This window comes from Alligator mississippiensis, chromosome 5, assembly GCF_030867095.1.
Source record: "Alligator mississippiensis isolate rAllMis1 chromosome 5, rAllMis1, whole genome shotgun sequence".
NCBI classification, from domain to species: Eukaryota; Metazoa; Chordata; order Crocodylia; family Alligatoridae; genus Alligator; species Alligator mississippiensis.
In genome coordinates this window covers 217,244,420-217,265,788 of record NC_081828.1, presented here as the reverse complement: position 1 = coordinate 217,265,788, position 21,369 = coordinate 217,244,420, and the positions used below count along the sequence as shown (strand labels likewise).

General features: G+C 50.4%; 1 protein-coding gene across 3 annotated transcripts in view; it reads left to right on the top strand.

The window, feature by feature from the left end:
- The window catches only part of CCM2 (CCM2 scaffold protein), a 76,205-nt gene that overhangs the window by 35,036 nt on the left and 19,800 nt on the right, over positions 1–21,369 (top strand). For 2 of the 3 annotated variants that reach the window (XM_014607301.3, XM_019482983.2), the window contains exons 2-5: positions 13,410–13,583; positions 14,788–14,871; positions 15,289–15,472; positions 19,541–19,677. In XM_014607301.3, the coding sequence (XP_014462787.1) occupies positions 13,410–13,583; positions 14,788–14,871; positions 15,289–15,472; positions 19,541–19,677 (579 nt within the window). Of the gene's footprint in view, positions 1–7,645; positions 7,865–13,409; positions 13,584–14,787; positions 14,872–15,288; positions 15,473–19,540; positions 19,678–21,369 lie in introns of those variants that run through there. The other variant, XM_014607302.3, reaches the window with a different exon arrangement.

Genomic DNA, 21,369 nt, shown 5'->3' with positions numbered 1-21,369 from the left:
GGGCTGCATTGGTAGGAGCGTTGCCAGCAGATGGAGGGCAGTGATTCTTCCCCTCTATTCAGCACTGGAGAGGCCACATCTGGAGTCCTGTGTCCAGTTTTGGGCCCCGCACGACAGAAAGGATGTGGTCACATTGGAGAGAGTCCAGCAGCAGGCAGTGAAAATGGTTTGGGGGCTGGGGGACAGGACTTGTGAGGAGAGGCTGAGGGAACTGGGCAGATTTAGTCTGGAGAAGAGAAGACCGAGGGGGATTGAATAGCAGCCTTCACCTCCCTGCAGGGGGGTGCAAAGAGGATGGAGCTGGGCTGTTCTCAGGGGGGGCAGATGACAGGACAAGGAGCAATGGGCTCAAGTTGCAGCAAGGGAAGTTGAGGTTGGGTATTGGGAAAAACTTTCTCGCAAGGAGGGTGGTGAAGCACTGGAATAGGTTACCCAGGGAGGTGGTGGAGTCTCCATCCTTGGAGACTTGAAGACCTGGCTAGACAGCCCTGGGTGGGATGATGTAGTTGGGGCTGGTCCTGCTTGGAGCCGGGGGTTGGACTAAATGTGCCCTCCTGCAGTTTCTTTCAACAGTAGTTTTTTCTAATTCTGTGGTTCCTAATACTGTGGGGCCAAGGTGCCAGAGCAAGGTCTTGCTGTGACTCCAGAGGCGTGCCGTGGACTCACGTTGAAAGGCTGCCCGCTCTGACCCTGCTGCACATGGGACCAGGTCTATTAGGTGGGGAAGTCAGAGGTGGCCAGATGGGATGCTGGCTGCATCGCTTCCTTTCCTCTCCTTGGTTTAGTTTCTTCTGATGCCTTAATGTTGCCACGGACCTGCTGTCGCAGCACAAGGGTGTTAAATTCACTCTGTGCTGGATCCAGACCAAGGGCCTCCTCTTGCTCACACTTGTCCTTCCTCTTTGGAGAGGTGTCAGCCACAGAGGAAGGTCCTGGACAGCTTGTGGCTTCTTCTCTCCCTGACCGAAGGAGAACTGCCCTTCAGAGGTGGGGCCTCCTCTGGTTGTGCTGGGACCGTCCTTCAGTCCTGCGTAGGTCATGGCATACGTGAGTGATGCATGTAGCCATTTGTGAGAGGAGAGTCTGCTTCCCCCGGGCAATCCCACACCCTGATGGTTTGCTGAACCCAGAGCCAGTGTCATGAGTACGAGGATGATTTTGCCACAGACATTTTCATGGCAGAGAAAATAAAACCGTACTGACATAAAACACCTACCTATAACCTCCAGGGGATGTTTCCCTTCTGCACTGTTTCATGGCATTTGGTGTGCCTCCTTTCTTTCCTATAGACCAACCCTCATCGTGCTGAGGGCATTTCCATTTCCCTGCCTGGTTCCACGGGAGCTGTGGCTTGAATTGCTGACGCCCCGGTTCTTGCCTGTAGGCCAGCATCTTGGGCTGAACGGCATCTACAGGGCCCCATGTGCATCCCAGAATTTCTTTAAATGAATGGGCTGCAATTGCCATGGCAGATCCATAACCTCAATTACTGAAAATTCATTACGTGAGTTCCTAGCCGTTGGCATTTCGGCCTCCCAAATACCTCTTCTAGTATTTTGGCTGGAGTTAGGTTCTTCCTAGGCTGTAGGTTGAGTCACTACAGGAGTTTATTGGTGGAGTTGTCTAGCTTTTCAGTCTGTTTTGATAGCTTTTGGGCTCTGATCAGTCAATTATTTTTCTTTTGATGAGTGTCTCCTAAGGGCTCTCACCTGACCTATCTATGAGTTTATAAGCTGCAGTTATTTCCGATAAATTCCTTGGTGTCAAGGCGAGTTGGTTTGAACTCCTGCCGAGCACAATATCTTCTGTTTGTGCAGATAAAAATGCAGCGCCAGCCTTTCTTGTACATCAGTACAGTTTCGTAGGCCGGCCCCAAGGTCCTAATTTAGTGAATGAGAAGTCTTGCACCGTTAGCTAAAGCTAATTTGCATAGAAGTCTGCACTGGACTTTAATTGAAAAGAAATAGTTTAGCGTAGAAGCAGTTCTTTGCAAATCTTCTTTACATAAGATTAAGGAAACAATTTAATCTTAAACATCCATTCATCAGTAGAGCATCAGGATATTTCCTTGGGGAAAGGATGTAAGGTGCTTGGTTTGCCGCTATCGGCTTATATGTAATTTGTAGCAGAGTCTGCACGAAGGATTGTCATCGCTGTCCTCCTCAGTCTGCTGGCAGACGGTCCAGCACAGCGATTCCCACCCATTTTAAACTCAAGCCACCCATCAGTAGGCTCGAGGCCCCCTCAGAAAATGCCAGCTCTTAATTTTCACTCTCTTTGACTATGCAAAAAAAAAGCAATGATTTTGTTGCCAAGAACTCAGCCAGCCCACAGCAGGGCAGAATGCTTTTAACACCCTGGATTCATATTTGAAATCTCTGGACCTCTATACATGTGCTCCAGGGTGGCAAGGGCGCTGTAATTAGAGCCGCCCTAATTAAAGTGCCTGCAGTGTCATGTGTATTCAGCATCCCACGTTTCAAAATGGCAGCAGAGGTGCTTTAACTAAAGCTCATTCGGGGACACTGAATACACATGATACGGAGGCGCCTGGAGCGCGCTAATTAGCACGCTCCAGCAGACTCGCAGCAGACTCCGTTAATCAAGGCTGCTCCAACGCATGCTAATTAGCACACATTGGCGCAGAGGCGCGTCATGTGTATAGGTGCCCTCTGGGTTTATCTTGTGAATCATGTTTGCATACCTAACAGGGCTACCATTTCGTGGCACCCTTGAAAGGATCTCAAGGCACCCCAGGGTGCCACGGCACCCGGGTTGAGAATCTAGTGGTCTATATTTTTGTTTTCTCCAGTGGCAGTGTGTGAGTTTAAGGAGCTTGGATTTGCTCTGCTGCTCCTGCTCTGAATCTGGAAGCAATGGCAGCATTTCTATACTTTACCAGCAATGTCTGGCCAGCTGGGAATGACTTTAATTTAACCCTGACTTGGGTGATTGTTCCTTGCACAGGAACTAATAAGTTCCCAGATGAGAGTCCTTGTGATCAGGCAGCTGAATTCCTGTACGTCAGTCTCCTGGGTGTAAAGTGGGACGATGCTTACGTACCTCTTAGCACTGGGAGATCTGGACTAAACGATATTTCAGGCCTCTTTTGCCTGGTCAGTCTCTGAGCTGCTGGGTCTCTGCTTAGCGGGAGGGACAGGGGACACAGGGCAAAAGAACGTGTTTTGTGGTTTTAAACTGCCTGGTAAACTCTCCGGGGCAGGAGGCTGTCTTCCAGTGCATGAAACCCTGTGCTTTGTGCAGGGTCCAAAGCAAGGGATTCGAGCAGTGTGGGGGAGATGTAGATATTAGTAGGGGTAGTATGTGTCTGCACACACAGTGCAGGGGTGCGCACCCCAGAGAGGTGGTGCAATCTCCATCCTTGGAGGTTTTCAAGACCCGGCTAGACAAAGCCTAGGCTAGGATGGTGTAGTTGGGGCTGGTCCTGCTTGGAGCAGGGGGTTGGACTAGATGTGACCCCCTGAGGTCCCTTCAGCCCTCATTGTCTGTCTGTGATTCTGTGATCTCAGCTGTCCAGGCCAGGATATCCCCAGGAATAGCGTGTGCCAGCAGCGGTCTGCAGATCTGTGCAGGGCATTTCACCACATGCTGTCTGCCTGCAGGTCGTACCTGTTCCCCCTCCAAGCAAAGCAGATCAGAGCCGCTCCGTGTGTGCTTGGGGGAAATTCATGGTGGCCTTGAGGGCTCCAACTGGGCTGCAGAGCCAGTGAAGGGCCCAGTCACCATAGCTGTGCCATTTGGGGAGCCACTTGGTGAAGAAGAAAGCAGAGAAAGCACTGGTTGGACTACCTCTGTCCCAGTCTAATCATTTCCTAACTTGGAAAATAATCCCATCTTGCTGTACTCCATGATTGCATCTTGCTGAACCTCCAGCTGCTCTAGTTTTACTGCTAGGGCTAGCATTTGGCTCACCATGCCAGGCTGCATGGCTCTGCAATGCGGATCACTTGTCACACCCAGAGGCCTTGCGGAGCTTGCATTGAGCTACTGGCTACCTGTTTTAAACCGCGATTATGCCTCTGCATAAGAGACTGAGGCAGACCTCGGTGAGACGAAGGCTTGTAAACTCTCGTGGGATTTTCCTGGGCTTCTGGGGAAAGAGAGTGCTTTGGAGAGCGAGAGCCTTAGCGAGATCCAGGGAACGTATCTCCCATGCCTGTGCCACTTTGGAGACAGGCTGCAGATTTCTGTAGCAGTTTGAGATTGACAGCTGTTATCCCAAGGGCTAGAAGGATGAAGATTACTTGACTTTCTCTTGCCAGCGGGTTCTGGAAAAGACTCAGATATGGTTTCCTTCCTTTTGAGCGCAGAAGCATCTGGGCGACGCCCTCCACGGCGTATGTGTTTAGGTTCAGAAAGTGCTGAAGAATAAATCTGTAATGACAGCGGCATGGGAAAAATCTGTGTAAAGACCACAGCAGATTTATTGTTTAGTGACTTTGTTTAAAATCTATTCCATTTTAAAGAAGACATGCCATTTACAGAGTTCACGTAGTACCTACTGCAGTTAGGCCTCAATGCAAAGTGTCAGCATCACTGTAGTACAGATGGCAGAGCTTTACTTTCAGTATCCATCCAGACCGTGGGTAGGAACCATTATTAATTAGGGGGTTTATTTATAGTCGTTACGAAACATTAACAAAACTGCAAGTTTCCTTATGCATCTGGCGTCCCTCTGTGCTAGATCAGGCAACCTAGACGCCAAGCAGAGCTAGCATAAAAGATGTATAAGCTTTTTGTAATATGTTCCCATTCTTCATGTGCATGGGCTGTTTTTTATATACTCTGATTACTCGCTAATCCTGGTCTGTTCCTGTCGGCGAGATGTGTGCGCACATACATCGAGCGAGCTGACTCCATAAAAAATAAAAAGGCAGACAAGCCAGCAGAGTCCTTCTTGGGGCTGCGTGCCTGCTTTGGGAGGTTTTCTGCGCGGATCTATTTGGCTTTGCATGCCAAAGCCATTAAGACTTTGTTCTCTCCCAATTTGTTTGCAAGAACATGATCCATCTGGTAGACGGTTCCTGTTGCAAACCAGCTGGATGGTAACTAAATAGGAGGGTGCTTGATCTCTATGAAAGAAAGGGGCAAAATGAAGCAAACACAGGAAGCTTGGATGAGGGCCTAACCCTTTGGAAAGGCATGTGTTGTGCGTCGAGCACCATCCTCGGAGCTTTGCCCTCTTGAATCAACTTGTTGATAAAATGAAGCCGTGCTTTAAGGTGAACTCAGTCACCGATCTGAAGCGCTGCCGCACGGTTGTATAACGATTCAGGCCAGGAGGTGGAGAACAGGTGTTTTCTGATTGAAGCAGTAGCTGGGTAGGTAGAATACAATTATCAGGTCATATTTTGCTGTGGCCTCCACAGGCTCTGCTTCTGAGCTCTGATGTTGCTCTAAGCGGCAAGCTACGTTTTCCATCAGCGACTCCTCCATCATGCCTCTTACAGCATTGCTCTTTCAGGTGATGAATGGTGAAGAATTTGTCTGAAATGTCAGGTGGCCGTGCTGAGCGCCGACCCGGTGTCTATTCAGAAGGGGTTGTCCTGCATACACAGTACCACGGTCCAACTGCTTCCCTGTCCGCTGTGTTTCATTTTCTAAATGGTGAAAGCATTTGCAATAGTAGTGTTGTAGCCGTGACGGCCCAGGGCCGGGGCGGCCAACTTGTGGCACGGGCAGCCTCCGTGTGTGGCACGTGGCAGATCGGAGAGGGAACGACCCAGAGGGCTGAGAGCGGAAAGCAGAGTAAGAGATCGGGCAGGGAGCACGGGGCTGGGAGCAGAAAGTCGAGCAGCAGATCAGGAGAGGCAAAGGGATTGGAGTGGCACTTGAAGAGGGCTTGGGGCTAGTTTTTAGCAACCTGCTAAAAAGGTTGGCCCCCACCGGCCTGGGGAATAGCTGAGAGGCAAGATTTGTGGGGCAAGGTAACTGAACCACCTGTATTGTTGGGAGGGGTGCTTGATCAGCTTTGGGGCACCAAATGCTCTTCCTCAGGGCTGGGAAAGTGGGTCTTAGGCTGGATCTGTTTCCTTCCTAGCCCTGGGAAGGTGTTTTGTGTGCATCTAACATCTTTCCCAGCTATATAGTGTGTCTGTAAAAGGCTAGCCATGCAGGATGCCTAACTGACCACCACGGAGACTGGTTATCTATCCAAAGTATCTGTACAGTGCTGGCTTCTGGCAAGGAGAACGTCTGTCCTGCCTGTTCCCCTGCAATAGGTAAGCTCACGCAGGGCCCTCAGCTTTGAGCTGGCAGGATCATCTCAGGACCAAAGGGTAGGTTAGTGCCTAAGGCCCCTGTCCTGAGAGGGGCAACAAAGGTATCACTCGTGGTTGTCCCACTGTCCGCGTACCTGCTGGCCACTGGCCAGTGATTTCTCACCCGATTCTTCACAGTGGTCTAGCAGTGACTGCAAGTTACTCTGGGGTGGGTTTGCTTTGATTTTCATCAGCCCCTTTTCAGTTGCCGTTTTTCCAAGGAGATTAAAAGGCTCTGTCTTTTCAACAGTTGTGTTCTCAGTAGATCCCTTGGTCCCGGTCCAAGTGCCTTTGGCAGTAGACACTTACTCGAGGTCCTCTCTTGCAACACCCTGACTCATCCCTGGGATATACCACGGAAGCTGGCAGGAAGCAACTAAGGGCGGTGGCCTGAGAAATGACAGCTTTCAAGATCCTAATCACAGGAGCATGTGTTTGGTAATGACCTTCATTGGTCCCCTGAGTGATCTCGTGGGGCAATTACAGCCCCCTCCCCAAAACGTACATGCAGGTTTGCCGTACAAGGAGAAATCACGAGCTGTATCCAGCAAGAGCATGGAAGCGGCTGCCTTCATGTGCTTCATTGGCTAAAAAGACTTGGTCTGATAAGTCAGATGCAAAGGTAGCCTCCCTGGGCTTCCCCGCTGACTCACTTCCCTCTTGCCTGCTCCTGATATGGGCTGCTGGTCATCTTGCACATGGTCAGGCAGGTGGGCCTAAGCCCTCAAGGGTACGTGCTGCCCAAACAAATCTCAAAGGAGCTCTCACCTGCCCTGGTTTAATGAGCACCTCACGTTGGGGAATAGCAGCGTTCAGGTTTTTAATTTGTTTCTCTGTATGTGAAATGGCACACAGCTAATTTGCAGCACATCCGAGTCCCCATTCCATGGTTTGCAAAAGCTTATGAATGCTCCTGTCACTTGGGGCCTGACCTGTTTTTCAAGGACTGGCAGATTGGGGTTTTTTGTAATGTAGAGAAGGGTCCTATAGACCGAGGCTGATAAATTAGGCCAGGGCAGAACTTCACAGCTGTTGGGGTGAATAATCTTACTAGTACCTTAAAGGGTGAAGTTGTTGTAGTACAGCTGACACATGCAAGGGGGAAGTGGTGTTAAAAGGCCTCAGGTGTGAGGGTATTTCCATCCACCCTGCTTTGCCTGTCTATCTGCAAACTAGGGCCCGCTAGCAAGAGCCACCTAGCTGACTTCTCTCCACTTAGGGGCAGAGAGAAAGGCGCTCTCCTTTGCTGGTGGGTGGCAAAGCTGAAGATGTTCCTGTGAATTGTTCACTGGAGTTCTTCCCTTAAAGCTTTTTGTTCTCATCAACAGCTTTATTTTTTGCTCTTTTTCTGTACGAGTGTGTTTTGCAGAAGGAAACTGTGGTTAATCCACTTCCGGCTCATACTTTTGGCGAAGAGTGAAATGACAGTTGTGCCTGGGCCCGCGGGTTGATGTGACAGCCCTCTGACGTCCCATTACAGCACAGTGACTAGCCACACGGTTGGGGGGAACGAGGTAGAGAAGTGGCTGCAGCAACGTGTTTTGCTCTGCTCATCCTAGCCGGGTTCGTACATGGAGAACGAGGTAGGTGCGGGTTGTGGATCGACTACAAGTAGCCTTTGTAGTTCAGCAGCTCTTGGGTTCCTCGCTATATCTGCCTCTTTTCAGACAGGCTTTCAGAAAGCAAAATCCAGGCCCTTTCTGCTAGTCGTGAGAATTTGCAGTTCTCCCTTTAAGCCCAGACAGCGGCCCATGAAGCTGGACATTTGTTAGGAGCAAAAATGCTTCTCACATGTCCTCTTACCTGTCTGCAGCCTGGATGAAGTTGAGAGGGAAAAGCTAAGAGTGTTTTCTAGGATGCTAGCAGTAGATTGGATCAACTGGCTGCAGCTGTCTAATATTTCCAAAGCTGTCGGGGTCCTGCCTGTCAGGGAGAGCGTGCGCATCCTAGTCGAGAGATCGTCTTGGGTACAATGCTGAACCTGGTTGGCAGATTCAGTCTCTTTAGTTAAGTGTACTCTCTATGTCTTAAAGATATAATATCAAAGTCTCTTTATACAGTGATCTTTGGGGCTTATTTTTTTTCAGATACTGGTGTTGTATATCTTTTTGTGGCAGCCTGTGGGATTGCTTTCTTTTTGGCCTCCTCAGTTTGCGTGTAGTGCAGACACTTCTTCTCTTGCCTTATGTACTTACAGGAGACTCGGAGAGCTACATTTCATACTTGGGCAATATTTTCAGTGACTGCAGGGCTTGAAGCCTCCCAGAGTCAGGAAGCTGGATCCTTTTAGAGGGCTCCCTGCACTCCTGGCGGTGTTGAGGAAAATGGTTTTCGAGTCATTGGAGGGAGGTCAGCTTCTTTTCAAAGGGTGCAGGTGGTTCGACCATGTTCTTCCCTCTGTCTGCTGCTGTTGGGAGGAAAGAGCAGATGTCCAGCCAGGTTTGTGCCAATCCACCACAGCAGATACGCCATCCCTTAGCTATCACTTTTGTTCCCATCCCACCTGCCTGCTCCCCCTGGTCTTGGTTTCATGGCTTGCCTATCAGATCCTCAGGGCAGGGATTACACCTTTATGTCTGCATCGTGTCCAGCACATCATGGGGCTGGTAGATTTTGCAGAAACGGGACCTTTCCTTCTGTGTTTGCACTGAGGAGTGCTCTCTGAAGGAGTCGTGGGGTTTTTATCCGACTAGACTTGCCTACTCGTCCAGTGTGAAACAGGAACCAGCGTGAAGCCAGGCAGTCCTAACCACCGTGTCTGCATTTCAGTAAAACTCGACTTGCTCCACAGGGCAAGCATAAATCAGAACAGGGGTCAGAGAAGGAAGACAAAGGGTCCTGCAACATATAGTCTTAACCAGCTCTTTTTTGACTGTGAAATTGGATGCTGTGTGGGGTGGAGGGGTGGACAATTAACTGGCTGACATTATTGCAAGGAATAGAGCGTCCCGTTCTGCGTCACCTGAGAACACAATGTATTTTGTACATGCTAATGAACGAAGCCTCTCCACACCCTCGGGAGGTAGCGCTGCACTGCAGTTTGGCCCGGGTAGGCACAGGGCTTTACAGACAGAAGCCAGGGGAAGTGAGCACGGCCACCCCAGCCAGGACAGTTTTAAGGTGGGGTTGTTCAAAGGGGCATATTCTCCCCACTGTGGAGGCGGGGATCCTGGCATTGATGTTGATTGGCTTGCTTTCCACTTACCCCATGGGCTCGTCTACACCATTGCCCCAGCCAGTGCCAATGAGGATGGGGCTGAGCCCGCTCCCCCCAGCCCACCCACCTGAGCTTGCACACCGGACCCAGAAGTTAGAGGCAGTGTCTGCACAGGCTGGAGCAGCCTCATTGCCTGTTTCTGGTTCGGATGCTTTCCCTGTGGCTTTGGAGGGCAGGGTCTGGGCCGGGGGTGCTCAGCCCCATCCTCACCAGGGCTGGGCACTGCAGCTCTATCAGACACTGCAATACAAAGCGCCCTCGCTGACCGTCTCGCAGCAACGCTGAGCCTCTGTTTGCTGAGCCAGCTGGAACATGGCTGATGTGCAAGGCACTGCTTTGAGCCAGGGAGGGCGGGGGAAGCCAGCGCGGGGAGCAAACGCACACCTCTGCAAACAGCTCCTCTCTGAAAGGTCACAACCTCGGCGTCCTGCCCTTCTGCAGGAAACTGCAAGCAGGGAGAGTTATGCAGCTGAAGATGATAACTACTGGGGTTTACTGGGTCATGAACTGTTTGTTCACCTGGACTAGGAGTTGTGTGCATGGCTGCTGCTACAGTAGGGAGCTGGTACAGGGCTCCCGTGTCCGCCTCTCATGCTCCAACTATCTCAGTAATATCCCTGGGTCTCTATGGTGCATTTGTGCGTGGTTTGGTGCTGCACATGCCTACAGCGTACTGTCACACAGACCGTGGTGGCGATCCAGCAGCTACAGCCGGAGACCTGTGTGTCCCTGCTGTCGGGACTGCTTCAGTGCTGGTAAACACAGAGTTAAACTTTCACGGTGTCCGAGTGATTGAGGAACTTACGCTTTGCTTTAAAAAACGATGAAAGGAGACTTGTGCTTGTAAGCCACTTAGGGTGGAGTCTAACGAGTCGCCTTTCATCTCCTTTTTTCTGCCATAAACACTTCTACGGCGTCACCGAGGCCGAGCACACGGATGTCTGTGCCTCTTGTTATGCCACAAATGCCCCAGATTTGTGGCTCGCACAGAGGTGATCATGTGCTGCTCGTTAGTGGCAGACATCTGTTTGCTTTATAGCAGGAGAGGCCAAAAGCTGCCTGCACTCTCCAGCTGTCCTGGGCAGGTGCTTGAGGGGCCCGAACCTGCACATCCAGGAAATTCCCACTTGGGATCGAGCCACACAAGCCCTGGGAGCACCTGCCCGGCTTTCCCTTCTTCGAGGGACGCACCCCTGGGAATCTAGGGTGTTTGCCACCCTTGCATCATTGCATTACCCTTACATCCTGACTTGCAAGCATTTGTGCCACGTTCATGCCTCCCACTCTGGCGTCACCGCAAATGTGGCTTAGACTGAGGCACAACCAGCTCCCCGTTAGTAGTGCGGACTGACCCGTGCGGCAGGGAAGCAGAGTTGGGAGTTGCGGTAAGGCTGAGCGAATGGGTGTTGTCAGGGGGGTCAGATGGGGACTGCAGTAAACGGCTGGCCCCCAGAAGTGCCGGGCACCGTCTGGCCCAGGGGTGACGACCAGAGCCTTAGAGAGGTGGTGGTAACCCTCACCAGGTATTTCCCTAGGCGGCTGATGGCCGGGTACACAGTGAGGATCGGGACAGCTTTGCCACCTGGTAAGCCAGTCTAATCGCAAAGGACTCTAGCTGATGGCTTCTTTTTACTTCGAGGCGGTGTTTACCCTGGAAATGCTGCTGCTTCTCTTCGCCTTCCTGCTAGATTCGAGGCTTCGTCTGCATCAGCTTGAGAGCCAAACAAGCCATTATCTGGGGCTGCTAATGAACTTTGAAAATTTACCTCCTTTCCTACTGCAGCAGCTTGTCCTGCAGGGCGCCTCGGGTTTACCTTGAACGCCCTCAAACGTTTCTTTTTGCTCAGCACGTTCCTATTCGAGCAGAAGCAGCTTATTGGAGAACATGAAAAGGAATAAAACTGAACACGATCATAGAAATTTGTTGCTAACAGATGGCAGCCAGTTAGTGTCACCCTAGTCGGCCAAGCTGCCTTGTAGAATAGCTCTCTCTGACTTGGTGTCTTCTCCCTGCCTTTGTGAGTCAGATCTTTTTGGTTTATTCACACAAACAAGTCCTTAGCGCTGCCGGGCTAGTACAGCCCGGGAGAACAAGCTGGATTCTGTTCTGCCTTGCACAAGTCTGCAGTATAATTGAGCTCCGTTCTGATCACAGAGCCTCTATTATCACGAGTGATTTAAAAAAGACAAGAACAACTCTGCTTGGGTTGTGTTTTTCCAGACCCCGGCTTGAACTAGCAATACTTTTATTTTTGGATTTCGAAGACCTTCAAAGTCACGAGGAAGCCGTTAGGAGGAGAGGAATGTCCCATAATGTCAGAGCTCTGATTGCTTTAGGACAAAATCCTTATTGCTGATGTTTGGATGGATCATAAAATTGCATACGGCTGCCATTGGCGGTGGCATAACTACATCCAGAGCCATCCATTTTAACATACGTATTTATATGCTTGGAAGTGCAGCGTGGTAAATTATCTCTTGAAAGGGAAGTACTCAGTTGTCACGATGAACACTTAACATTTAGCGCTGTTGTGTCATGCATTCCTGGAAAGAATATCTCCCCACATTCGGACTCAAGTCCTGCATTGCCTCCCTAGCTTTAATGTACTATGGGTTATTTTCACCAGTTGTACCCATCTTGCCGTTGGGGTACGCCCCCCTAAAAGAGGACCGTAGCACCTGCGTGAACATCCAACCATTAGGGCTGTGCAAAATTTTGCCGGGTGTTTCGTTTCAAAGCTGTTTCAACACGTTTTGAGCTCGAAACAGCGAAATTGAAACGAAACAAAAGGCTTTGAAACAGCTTCGAAACGAAATGAGGGCACTCGAAACATTTTGAAAGTTTCAAAATGTTTCGAGTTTCAAACCTGGGCTTACTGGCTTCAGTCCCAGGTGGCGGTGGCAGCCTCCTATCATCTGGTGCACAGATCTGGGGGCCCGCACCCCCAGGAGGAGTCCGGCACAGTCCCGGGCCCCCGCATCGGCGCGCCAGATTAGAGGAGGCTGCTGCTGCCAGTAAGTGTCAGGAGTTGTGCTTTGAACAGTTTGAGGTGCAGTTTCCCAGAAACCTCTTCACCTGTCTCCTTGAAAAGTGGCAGGCTTCATGCCCTCAGAAGGGGCTACCATCCCTGCAATTTTCATCCAAGTCAGGCAAGGAATGACAAAGTTTTAGGTGTTTTCATGATTCCTCGTTACAGCCTATGGGCGCGAAGCGGTTTCAACAAAACGAAACGGGACAGTGCTTCGAAACGATGAAATGAAACACTGGCCCTTTGAAACGGCAAAATGGATGTCGAAACAAAACGGTGCTGCTTCGCAGCCGTGATCTGGCAGTTGACCCTTGCGAAGGCAATGGGCAAAGAAGGATAGAGGCTGTGTGAGAGAGCAGAGGTGCCTCTTCTAGGACAGCAGTGAAAGCATCCTTTTGTAGAAGTGGAGTCTGCAGGAAATGCATCCAAACCCAGGAGAAGTGTCTGTGGTTGGATGGGGTGGGGGGAGCATGGAGGGCTTTGTGCAGCCCTCCGAGTTGCATGTAATGCTGTGCTCTAAATCCCAAATGCTTAGAGCCACTGCAGCGTTCTCAGTCTCCCAAAAGACAGGGACTGAAAGCTGATTTTGTGTCCTTCCTTTTTCACTCTAGCATCGCCGCGCACCTGGAGGAGAACCAGCCATTCATTTCAGTAAGGCTATGGGAACAGGTGAATAATGAGGCCTTTCAGGGGAGAGGCAGCACACCTCATCTCTGCTTGGCACTCTGGAACAGAGAGCGCCCAGTGCCCGCTTCCACCGCGCCTGGAGTCTGATAGTCAGCCTCTCATTCCCTGCAACGGGTCTGTCAAGAGGCTTCGTTTGCATGCAGATTGCAGATCATGCAAAGCCTAGCCCTAACCCATTTCTATTTCTGCCAGCAGCCTGGAATCGTGTCCCCTTTCAAACGAGTCTTCTTGAAAGGCGAGAAAGGACGGGATAAAAAGGCCCAGGAGAAGGTTACTGAGAGACGCCCGCTTCACACCGTCGTGCTGTCCTTGCCCGATCGAGTTGAACCAGACATACTGCTGAATGACTACATCGAAAAGGAAGTTAAGGTAACTTGGGAGGCAAGGGACAGGATCTCTTTCATCCTTCTCTCAACTTCATCCTCCTCTCTGATGTGCGAGTGTGATGGGGAGGGGATTGTTTTGCTGCAGTGCACAGTACAAGAGGCCTTTGGTGTTCACCCTTGCCTGAAATTGTGCCCTCAGTTCAGCTTTCCATGCGAGTGTGTTTTCCTTTTCCAAAAGGGCCCTGCCATCAAGACATTCCCAGGATTTTCCTCAGTGGGTCTTGCCAACACAGAGAGCGAAGGATAAAGCACAGCCACATCACTTCTATCTTCAGACTGCTCCAGAGGCTCCCCCATTCATTCATCTGAGGACCCAGTTCAAAATTTCAAAGGCCTTCCCCTAGCTGATTGAATGGAGCAAGTGTGTGTGCATTTGTGTGCTCCTTTGCAAACCACGTCACTGTTCATTTAAGGCAAGGCAGCCACGTGACTTGCGACGGGACAGCCTGTGACCCCTGGCCCTCGTGTAGGCCACGCACGGTTAACATGTGGCCTGTGGGCCCCGGCAAATGCCTGTCCCTTTGCCATGCAATGGAGGCGCATGCAATGCTCAGTGTTGTGTGTGTAATCCCTGGCCGTGCCAAATTTAAGACAAGAGCCACTTTTCTCTATAGCTTCTGCTCTCTAGAAGAGCCACTGGCCTTGTCCACTTCTAGAACTTAGTTGAAAGGATATTTATGTTTTGCTTCCTGGTCCTTAGCTAATCTCCTAAGTGTATTTAACTCATGGAAAGTGCTTTGGAGTACAGCCCAGCTGAGAGCTGTGAAATAGTGTAGCACAGTCCTGCCACACACAGGCCAGCTGGAAGGACATCCTGCTTGCTGGTTGCTTTAACAGCTGCTTTGGGAGAATGATAACCGTTTGTAAGGCTCTGCTGGCTGTATACCTTGAGACTTGGATGATTGCTTTTTGGCCACCAGATTGAATTTCAGCTCTTGGAGACCAGCTTGTAGTAATAGTGAAAGCCCTGCCTGGCCTCATCGGAAGTCTTCTGTCTCAAGTAGTTCTCCAAAGGTTTCTAAATGAAGCATCAAGGCAACAGCTGGCCTGGATTGCTTTTAGATTGAGTTTAAGATATGGCTTCTTAGTTGGTATTTATCTTTAAATTCACCATTTTCTGTGACAGTGGAGAGATTTCACTGTGGGGTGTGTGCAGCACCTGGTAACTGATTTTTTTCCCTTCTCAGTATTTAGGCCAATTAACATCTGTCCCTGGATACCTGAATCCCTCCAGTCGTACTGAAATCCTTCATTTAATAGATAATGCCAAGGTGAGTACCAGGCCATTTATACACTCCAGCCTGAACTTTTGTCGAGTGAACTCTGCTAGCTCCTCTGTCCCTACTGTTCTTGTTTTATATATGTATGCAGTACTCCAGACATGGAGGCTGCAGGGCAGAGAGATCAAAGGTTGACAGTGCAAGGATAAATGACTCAAGTTATAGGGGTGAGGGGGAAATCTTAAGCAAAGTTTGAGTGGCTGCTTGAAATGTGTGATATGTGTCTAGTGGGTTTCATTTTTAGATGCTTACTGTGCATGTTTTAGTAGTTTCAGTTAAGGTCAGTGGCACATGAAAGGAGCAGAGAAGTGGAGGTGGGTGTTCCCTTCTTCCCCATACTGCCTTGACCAGGACTAATGACAGGGGAAAGGAGCCTTCCACTTGTTAATGAAAACTCCTTTGTCACAGAGAGCACATCAGCTCCCAGGGCAGCTGACCCAGGAGCACGACGCGGTGATTAGTCTGTCCGCTTACAACATCAAGCTGGTGTGGAGGGATGGAGAAGACATCATACTCAGGGTCCCCATCCACGATATTGCATCGGTGTCATACATCCGGGATGACTCCTCCCACCTGGTGGTGCTGAAAACAGGTAGGCTGTGACTAGCGCAGGGACTGCTGAGTTGGCAGAGACATCCTCACTCAGGTGGTCTCCAGAGAGGAACCTGGATTGGCTTTTAAACTGATGTCTGCTAAAGTCCGGTGATGGGCTTTACACCCTGTTAATGTCAGTGTCATGCAGAGTAGTTCACAGCATGCTTTGGATTGTCTCTGTAAGATGCTTTAATTACCAAGATGCAATCGTTTTACTAACGCTCTTCTCTTAAATTGACTTGCTGGAGGGGGAGGAGCTGTTCATTTTCCCAACACATGTAAACGAGGCGTTCCATCAGGTTAGACCTACAGCTGAGTTGTGATAGAATTTGTTTTTTTATGGGGAAGATTTCAGCCTGTGTGAATGGCTTACTGCTGTGCCTCTCTGAACTCACTGCAGCTTTCGCACTCAAAATGCCAGGTAAGTGCTGTCAAAAGCCCAAAGCACATGTTGCATCCAGCTGATTTCTGGATGAAATGGAAAATGTGTTGCAATCTTAATGGACATACCTGCCTCCCAGACTTCAGGCAGCCTGTCGGAGCAGCGCAGATGTGTGTGCATGCGTTGTGCATTCTTTCTGACTGTTGTCAAAGTTGGAAAATGCTCAGGAACCTCGCCATCTGTTCTGTGTTTAACTGAGCATTTCACAGGTGACTGTAGGGGGATGCATCTCTTTTCCTCAGTAAATATAATGGCAGTGAGGGGGGAAGAGTATGTAGAATAAATGAAGGTCTGGACTCCGGAGCTGTAATTCTGTCAATGGATCGGGAGCGTCTGAACCACAAAGTGAAGCTGGCAATTAGCGGGAGTCGTCAGAAACGTTTGCTGGAATTACAGCGTCAAGCCTTGTCTGTTTTTTACCGTAGCGTGAGGCTGTGTCCTGGACCCGAGCTCGGCGCTCTCGATGGAGAGCTCCCTCTTGTGGAGCTGCTTCTCCTGGCTGGTGGAGCCGTGCTCCTTTCCCTGGCGTGCTTGCAGTCCCCGCAGGCTGGCTGAGTCCCCGAGCCTTCCTCATGCTTCTGTCTGGTACCTCGGTGCGAGCCATTACAGACGGGCCTGGGAGAACGAGGAGCAAGTCCTTCGCTCTTGCATGACACGGGGGTAATCGAGCCTGTCTGCGTCCGACATGAGACATGCAGTCAGCCTGGGGCTTTCTGTGTAGCAGAGCAGGCCAGATCCCAGCCGTCTTGGCTGCCTCCAGCTGGGTCTTTGTGGAACATACAAGAGCACAGGTCAGCAGTACAACACGCAAGGTGGTGAATTAACCAGCGATCAAAATCCCATTTGTTGCTCAGTCCGTTCAGTGCCTCCTTTCATACTGTCTGGATTGGAGGTGTGGAACAGCATTGCCCAGCCTCAGCAAATAAAACAGTAAGCAGGGTTGGAAAGTTGACATCACCAGCCCCGAGAGAGGACATTCAGAAAACCCAGCTTGCTCAGTCCTCAGGCCTTGCCAACCAATGGCCTCCAGTGTCAGGGTAGGGAGATGGTTGGTTTCTGTTTTCCTTTGATCCTGAGAATCAGGCTTAAGTGCAGGTTTGGTGAAGGCTAGTTGTGGCCTTAGCTCTTCATCTGGAGCAGTTGGGTTACAGCCCAGCTCCAGCCCTGTGGTAACAGGTATTGTGCATTTTGTATCCAGTGCCTGCAATCACCTGGAAACACCTTGTAGTTTGGACAGCCACAGTCATGCCAAAGGCCTGCCAGTTTTCTTGCAGCAGAGTTTGAAAGAGGGGACAGAAAAGGTTTTGTAGCCTGAAAACAGCACGAGGAAGGTCCCTGCAGAGAAGGGCTAGTCAGATACATGAGCCGGGCAGGTGTTCAGCTCACAGAAAGCAGCCATTGAACTTCCACAGCATTGTGTTTTCCTGGCACGCTCCACAGTAAGACCATCAGACAAGTTGGTTGTCACGTGCCAGGATCAGATGGGCTCTGAAACCAGTGGATCAGACCCAAAAAGACTGTGTGCCACTACTGCATGTGCTCCCTGCGAAGTTCAGTCTCTGGGTCTGCAGGATGTGAGCTGAGCTGAAGGGATGATCCAGCTGCCTTGTTTCCACTTGCTGTCTGAGCAGTTCCCCAGCTAAGGCTGTTCATCAGCATTAGCTTGAGTAGTTACTTTGCCATCAACTCCGTTTTCATATCAAGGGACATAGGGCTGGAAGGGACCCCAGCCGTGGCATCCAGTCCCCTGCCTTTGTAGTCACCCAAGAGAACCAATGGGGAATGTAGCTCCAGGAGCGCTGGTGTGAAGGCAGGGAGGCAAATGGCCACCAGCAGGTCCCCTGCACTTTGTGTGCATGAGGCATTGATCCCTGATGGTGGAGGGAGACCATATACCCTCCTTTAAGCTGGAGGGATGAGTAGGGAACTTTCCTGTGCTGCAGTCTCCATGCTGCTGTGCTGGCTGTTCCTGCGTACAGAACCAGTGTTTCATAGATTTCATGGACTTTAGGGCTGGAAGGGACCTCGGGAGATCATCGAGTCCAGACCCCTGCCCCAAGAGCAGGAAGTCAGCTGGGGTCAAAGATTCCAACAAGTCAGCCTGGATCACCAGCCTGTCCTCCAGTGTGGACGCTATGTCCCAAAGTTTGGTGTCATCGGCAAACATGGTCAGTCTGCTTCTGACACCAATGTCCACATCGTTGATAAAGACGTTGAAGAGAACCGGTCCAAGGACAGAGCCTTGGGGGATACCACTGGACATGGAGCGCCACGATGATTTGCTTCTGTCGACCACCACTCTCTGAGTCTGGTCTCAGAGCCAGTTCTCCAGCCATCGGATTGTGGGGTAGCCGAGACCACAGTTGGCTGATTTTTCCAAGAGGAGATCGTGGGACACCAGGTTAAAGGCTTTTTTGAAGTCCAGATATGTGATGTCAATCTCTTCTCCCTTGTCCAGGTGATAGGTCACCTGGTTGTAGAAGGAGATGAGATTGGTCAGGGAAAACCTACCTGCAACAAACCCGTGATGGCTGTCCCTCAGGATGTTGCAATCACCCAGCTTGTCAAGAATGGACTTTTTGATGATTTTTTTCCAGAATCTTACCAGGGATCGAGGTCAAGCTGATGGGCCTGTAGTTCCCTGGATCTACTTTCCTCCCTTTCTTGAAGATAGGCACCACATTGGCCCTCTTCCAGTCTTCAGGTACTTCACCTGAGCACCACGAGTTTTCGAAAACCTTGGCCAGCGGTTAGGCCAGCTCCTTAAGTACTCTGGGGTGTAATCTGTCAGCACCCGCTGACTTGAAGGGGTCCAGCCTCTCAAGGTGTTCCTTTACGAGGTCTATTGTATAATTTCACCCTCACCCTGGCCGTCCCACATCTTGCTAGGCAAGGCAGACCCTTCAGGCTGATGAAAAACCAATGCAAATTGCCCATTAAGGAGGTTATCTTTTTCCTGGGAGTTGGCTGTCAGTTGTGCCATTTGGTTTAGCAGGGGTCCAATGTTACCCTTGCTTTTCTTTTGACTCCCTACATAGGTGTGCATGGCACTGTGTAGCCTACGGGCTGAGGTCCTGCCTGAATATTTCAATTAGTCTGAGCGGGAGAGAAGGCAAGTAGCAAAGAACACAGGGAGGGCTGAGTTGTGTGCAACATGAGGCCAAGAAGTACCTTGCTGTGCAGTGCCCACCCCTCAGTCCTCTCTGTTCAAGGAGGAGGGGATGTCTTATTCACGTTCGCTCGCACAAGAATCCCTGCTTGTGATGCACAAAAGCTCTTAACCTGGCAGCCAGACCAAACTCACAGAATTACTAGAATGCAGGGCTGTCTTATGCCACAGTGCTGGCTGCTCTGTGCTGGTAGCTTGGTGCAACATGAGCTGGGGGCTTTAAATTGCACTGGCCTGGCTTTTTGGTTGTAGGCTGTCAGGGCTGCTGTGTGTCATTCAGAAGGCACCAGAACACACTGAGGTTGGCTTGTATGCATGGATTAGAGACACAAGGCCTTGCACTGCATCTCTTTATGCAACAGTACAAATCTGGTAGCACCAGTACAGCAGGGAGCAATCGTATCCAAACGCTCTCCTCCCCGTCCTCTTTCATTAATGGCTTTTCTGTTCCTCAGCTCAGGACCCTGGGATTTCTCCAAGTCAGAGTCTCTGTGCCGAAAGCTCCAAAGCCCTCACGTCTGGGTCGCTGTCGGAGAGTGGAGTGGTACCTGTCGAAGCTTGCTGTTTGGTGGTCCTGGCTACAGAGAATAAAGTAAGGCTGAATGCCCCAAATGTTCTGCTCTGATATTGCCGTTTCAGTCAAAATGCCATGATAAAAATAGTACTTGAGTTTGCATGGAGGCTGCTGCCTACACAATTAACAGGAAGGCTGGTTGGGTGTGTTCTGTGTAGGTAATGTCTCCAAATCCAGCCTGTATCCAGCCAGTTTTTGTTCAACGTTTTCATCAGTGACCTGGAAGATGGCACAGAGTGCACCCTCAGCAAGTTTGCAGACGACAGCAAGCTGGGGGGAGCAGTAGATACACTGGAGCGTGGGGCTATGATTCAGAGTGACCTCGACAAATTGGAGGATTGGGCCAAAGAAATCGTATGAGGTTCAACAAGGACAAGTGCAAAGTCCTGCATTTAGGACAAAACAATCACATGCACCAGGACAGGCTGAGGGTGACTGGCTGGGCAGCAGCTCTGCAGAAAAGGACCTGGTGGGGACAGGGGACAATAAACTGAATAGGAGCCAGCAGTGTGCCTTTGTTGCCAAGAAGGCTACCAGCATCCTGGGCTGCACTGCTAGCTGCGTTGTCATTAGGTCCAGGGAAGTGATTCTTCCCCTCTATTCAGCACTGGAGAGGCCACATCTGGAGTCCTGTGTCCAGTTGTGGGCCCCCCACAACAGAAAGGATGTGGACACACTGGAGAGAGTTCAGTGAAGGGCAGCGAAAATGGTTTGGGGCCTGGGGGACATAACTTGTGAGGAAAGACTGAGGGAACTGGGTTTATTTAGTCTAGAGAAGAGAAGACTGAGGGGGGATTTAATAGCAGCCTTCACCTCCCTGCAGGGGGGTGCAAAGAGGACGGAGCTGGGCTGGTCTCAGTGGGGGCAGATGACAGGAGAAGGAGCAATGGGCTCAAGCTGCAGCAAGGGAAATTGAGGTTAGATAGTTGGAAGCATTTTCTCACTAGGAGGGTAGTAAAGCACTGGAACAGGTTACCCAGAGATGTGGTGGAAACTCCATCCTTGGAGGTTTTGAAGACCCAAGTAGACAAAGCCTTGTCTGGGATGCTGTAGTTGGGGCTGGTCCTGCTTGGAGCAGGGGGTTGGACTAGATATGACCTTCTGCGGTCCCTCCCAACCCTCGCTGTGTGATTCTATGATTTTGTAGAGCTCCCTTAGCCACAGGGGACTTGCCCATATTTACACGGTATAACTAAGATCGCAGTCTGACTCAACACAAGCTGTGAATTGCCTGCTACAAGGTACCCCCATAACTCCGGGTGCTGTAAGCTTTGGATCCAATTTTTTTGCTAACCCTTCCCCCAGTTTTAGGAGAAGATACTTTCCCCATCAAGAAAATACCCATAGTAGCACTGCTTTCCCTGAGGATATTGCATTCCTTCACAGTAGCATCCTGCATTACTTATTAACCTCAGTGCATTAAGGCTCCCTCAGCAGATTAGGAGCTGTACAAGTAAGGAAGCTCCATCCTCCTGTCCCAAGCTCGCAGATGGATTCAGACCCTTGAATGCATTTGAAGGTGCAGCTTTTATCCCTGTAGTCAGTCTTGTTCCAGGAAAAGCACTGTGCTCTCAGCATTAGTGACTTTTCTTGGAAGCCAGTGCGGGGAGGAGCAGCACATTTGTGCCCTTGTGCTTCCAGACTTGGAGATTTTCACCTGCCCACCCAAAGATGCAGCTGAGTAGTAGCAACAGCATGGATCCAGTGCCT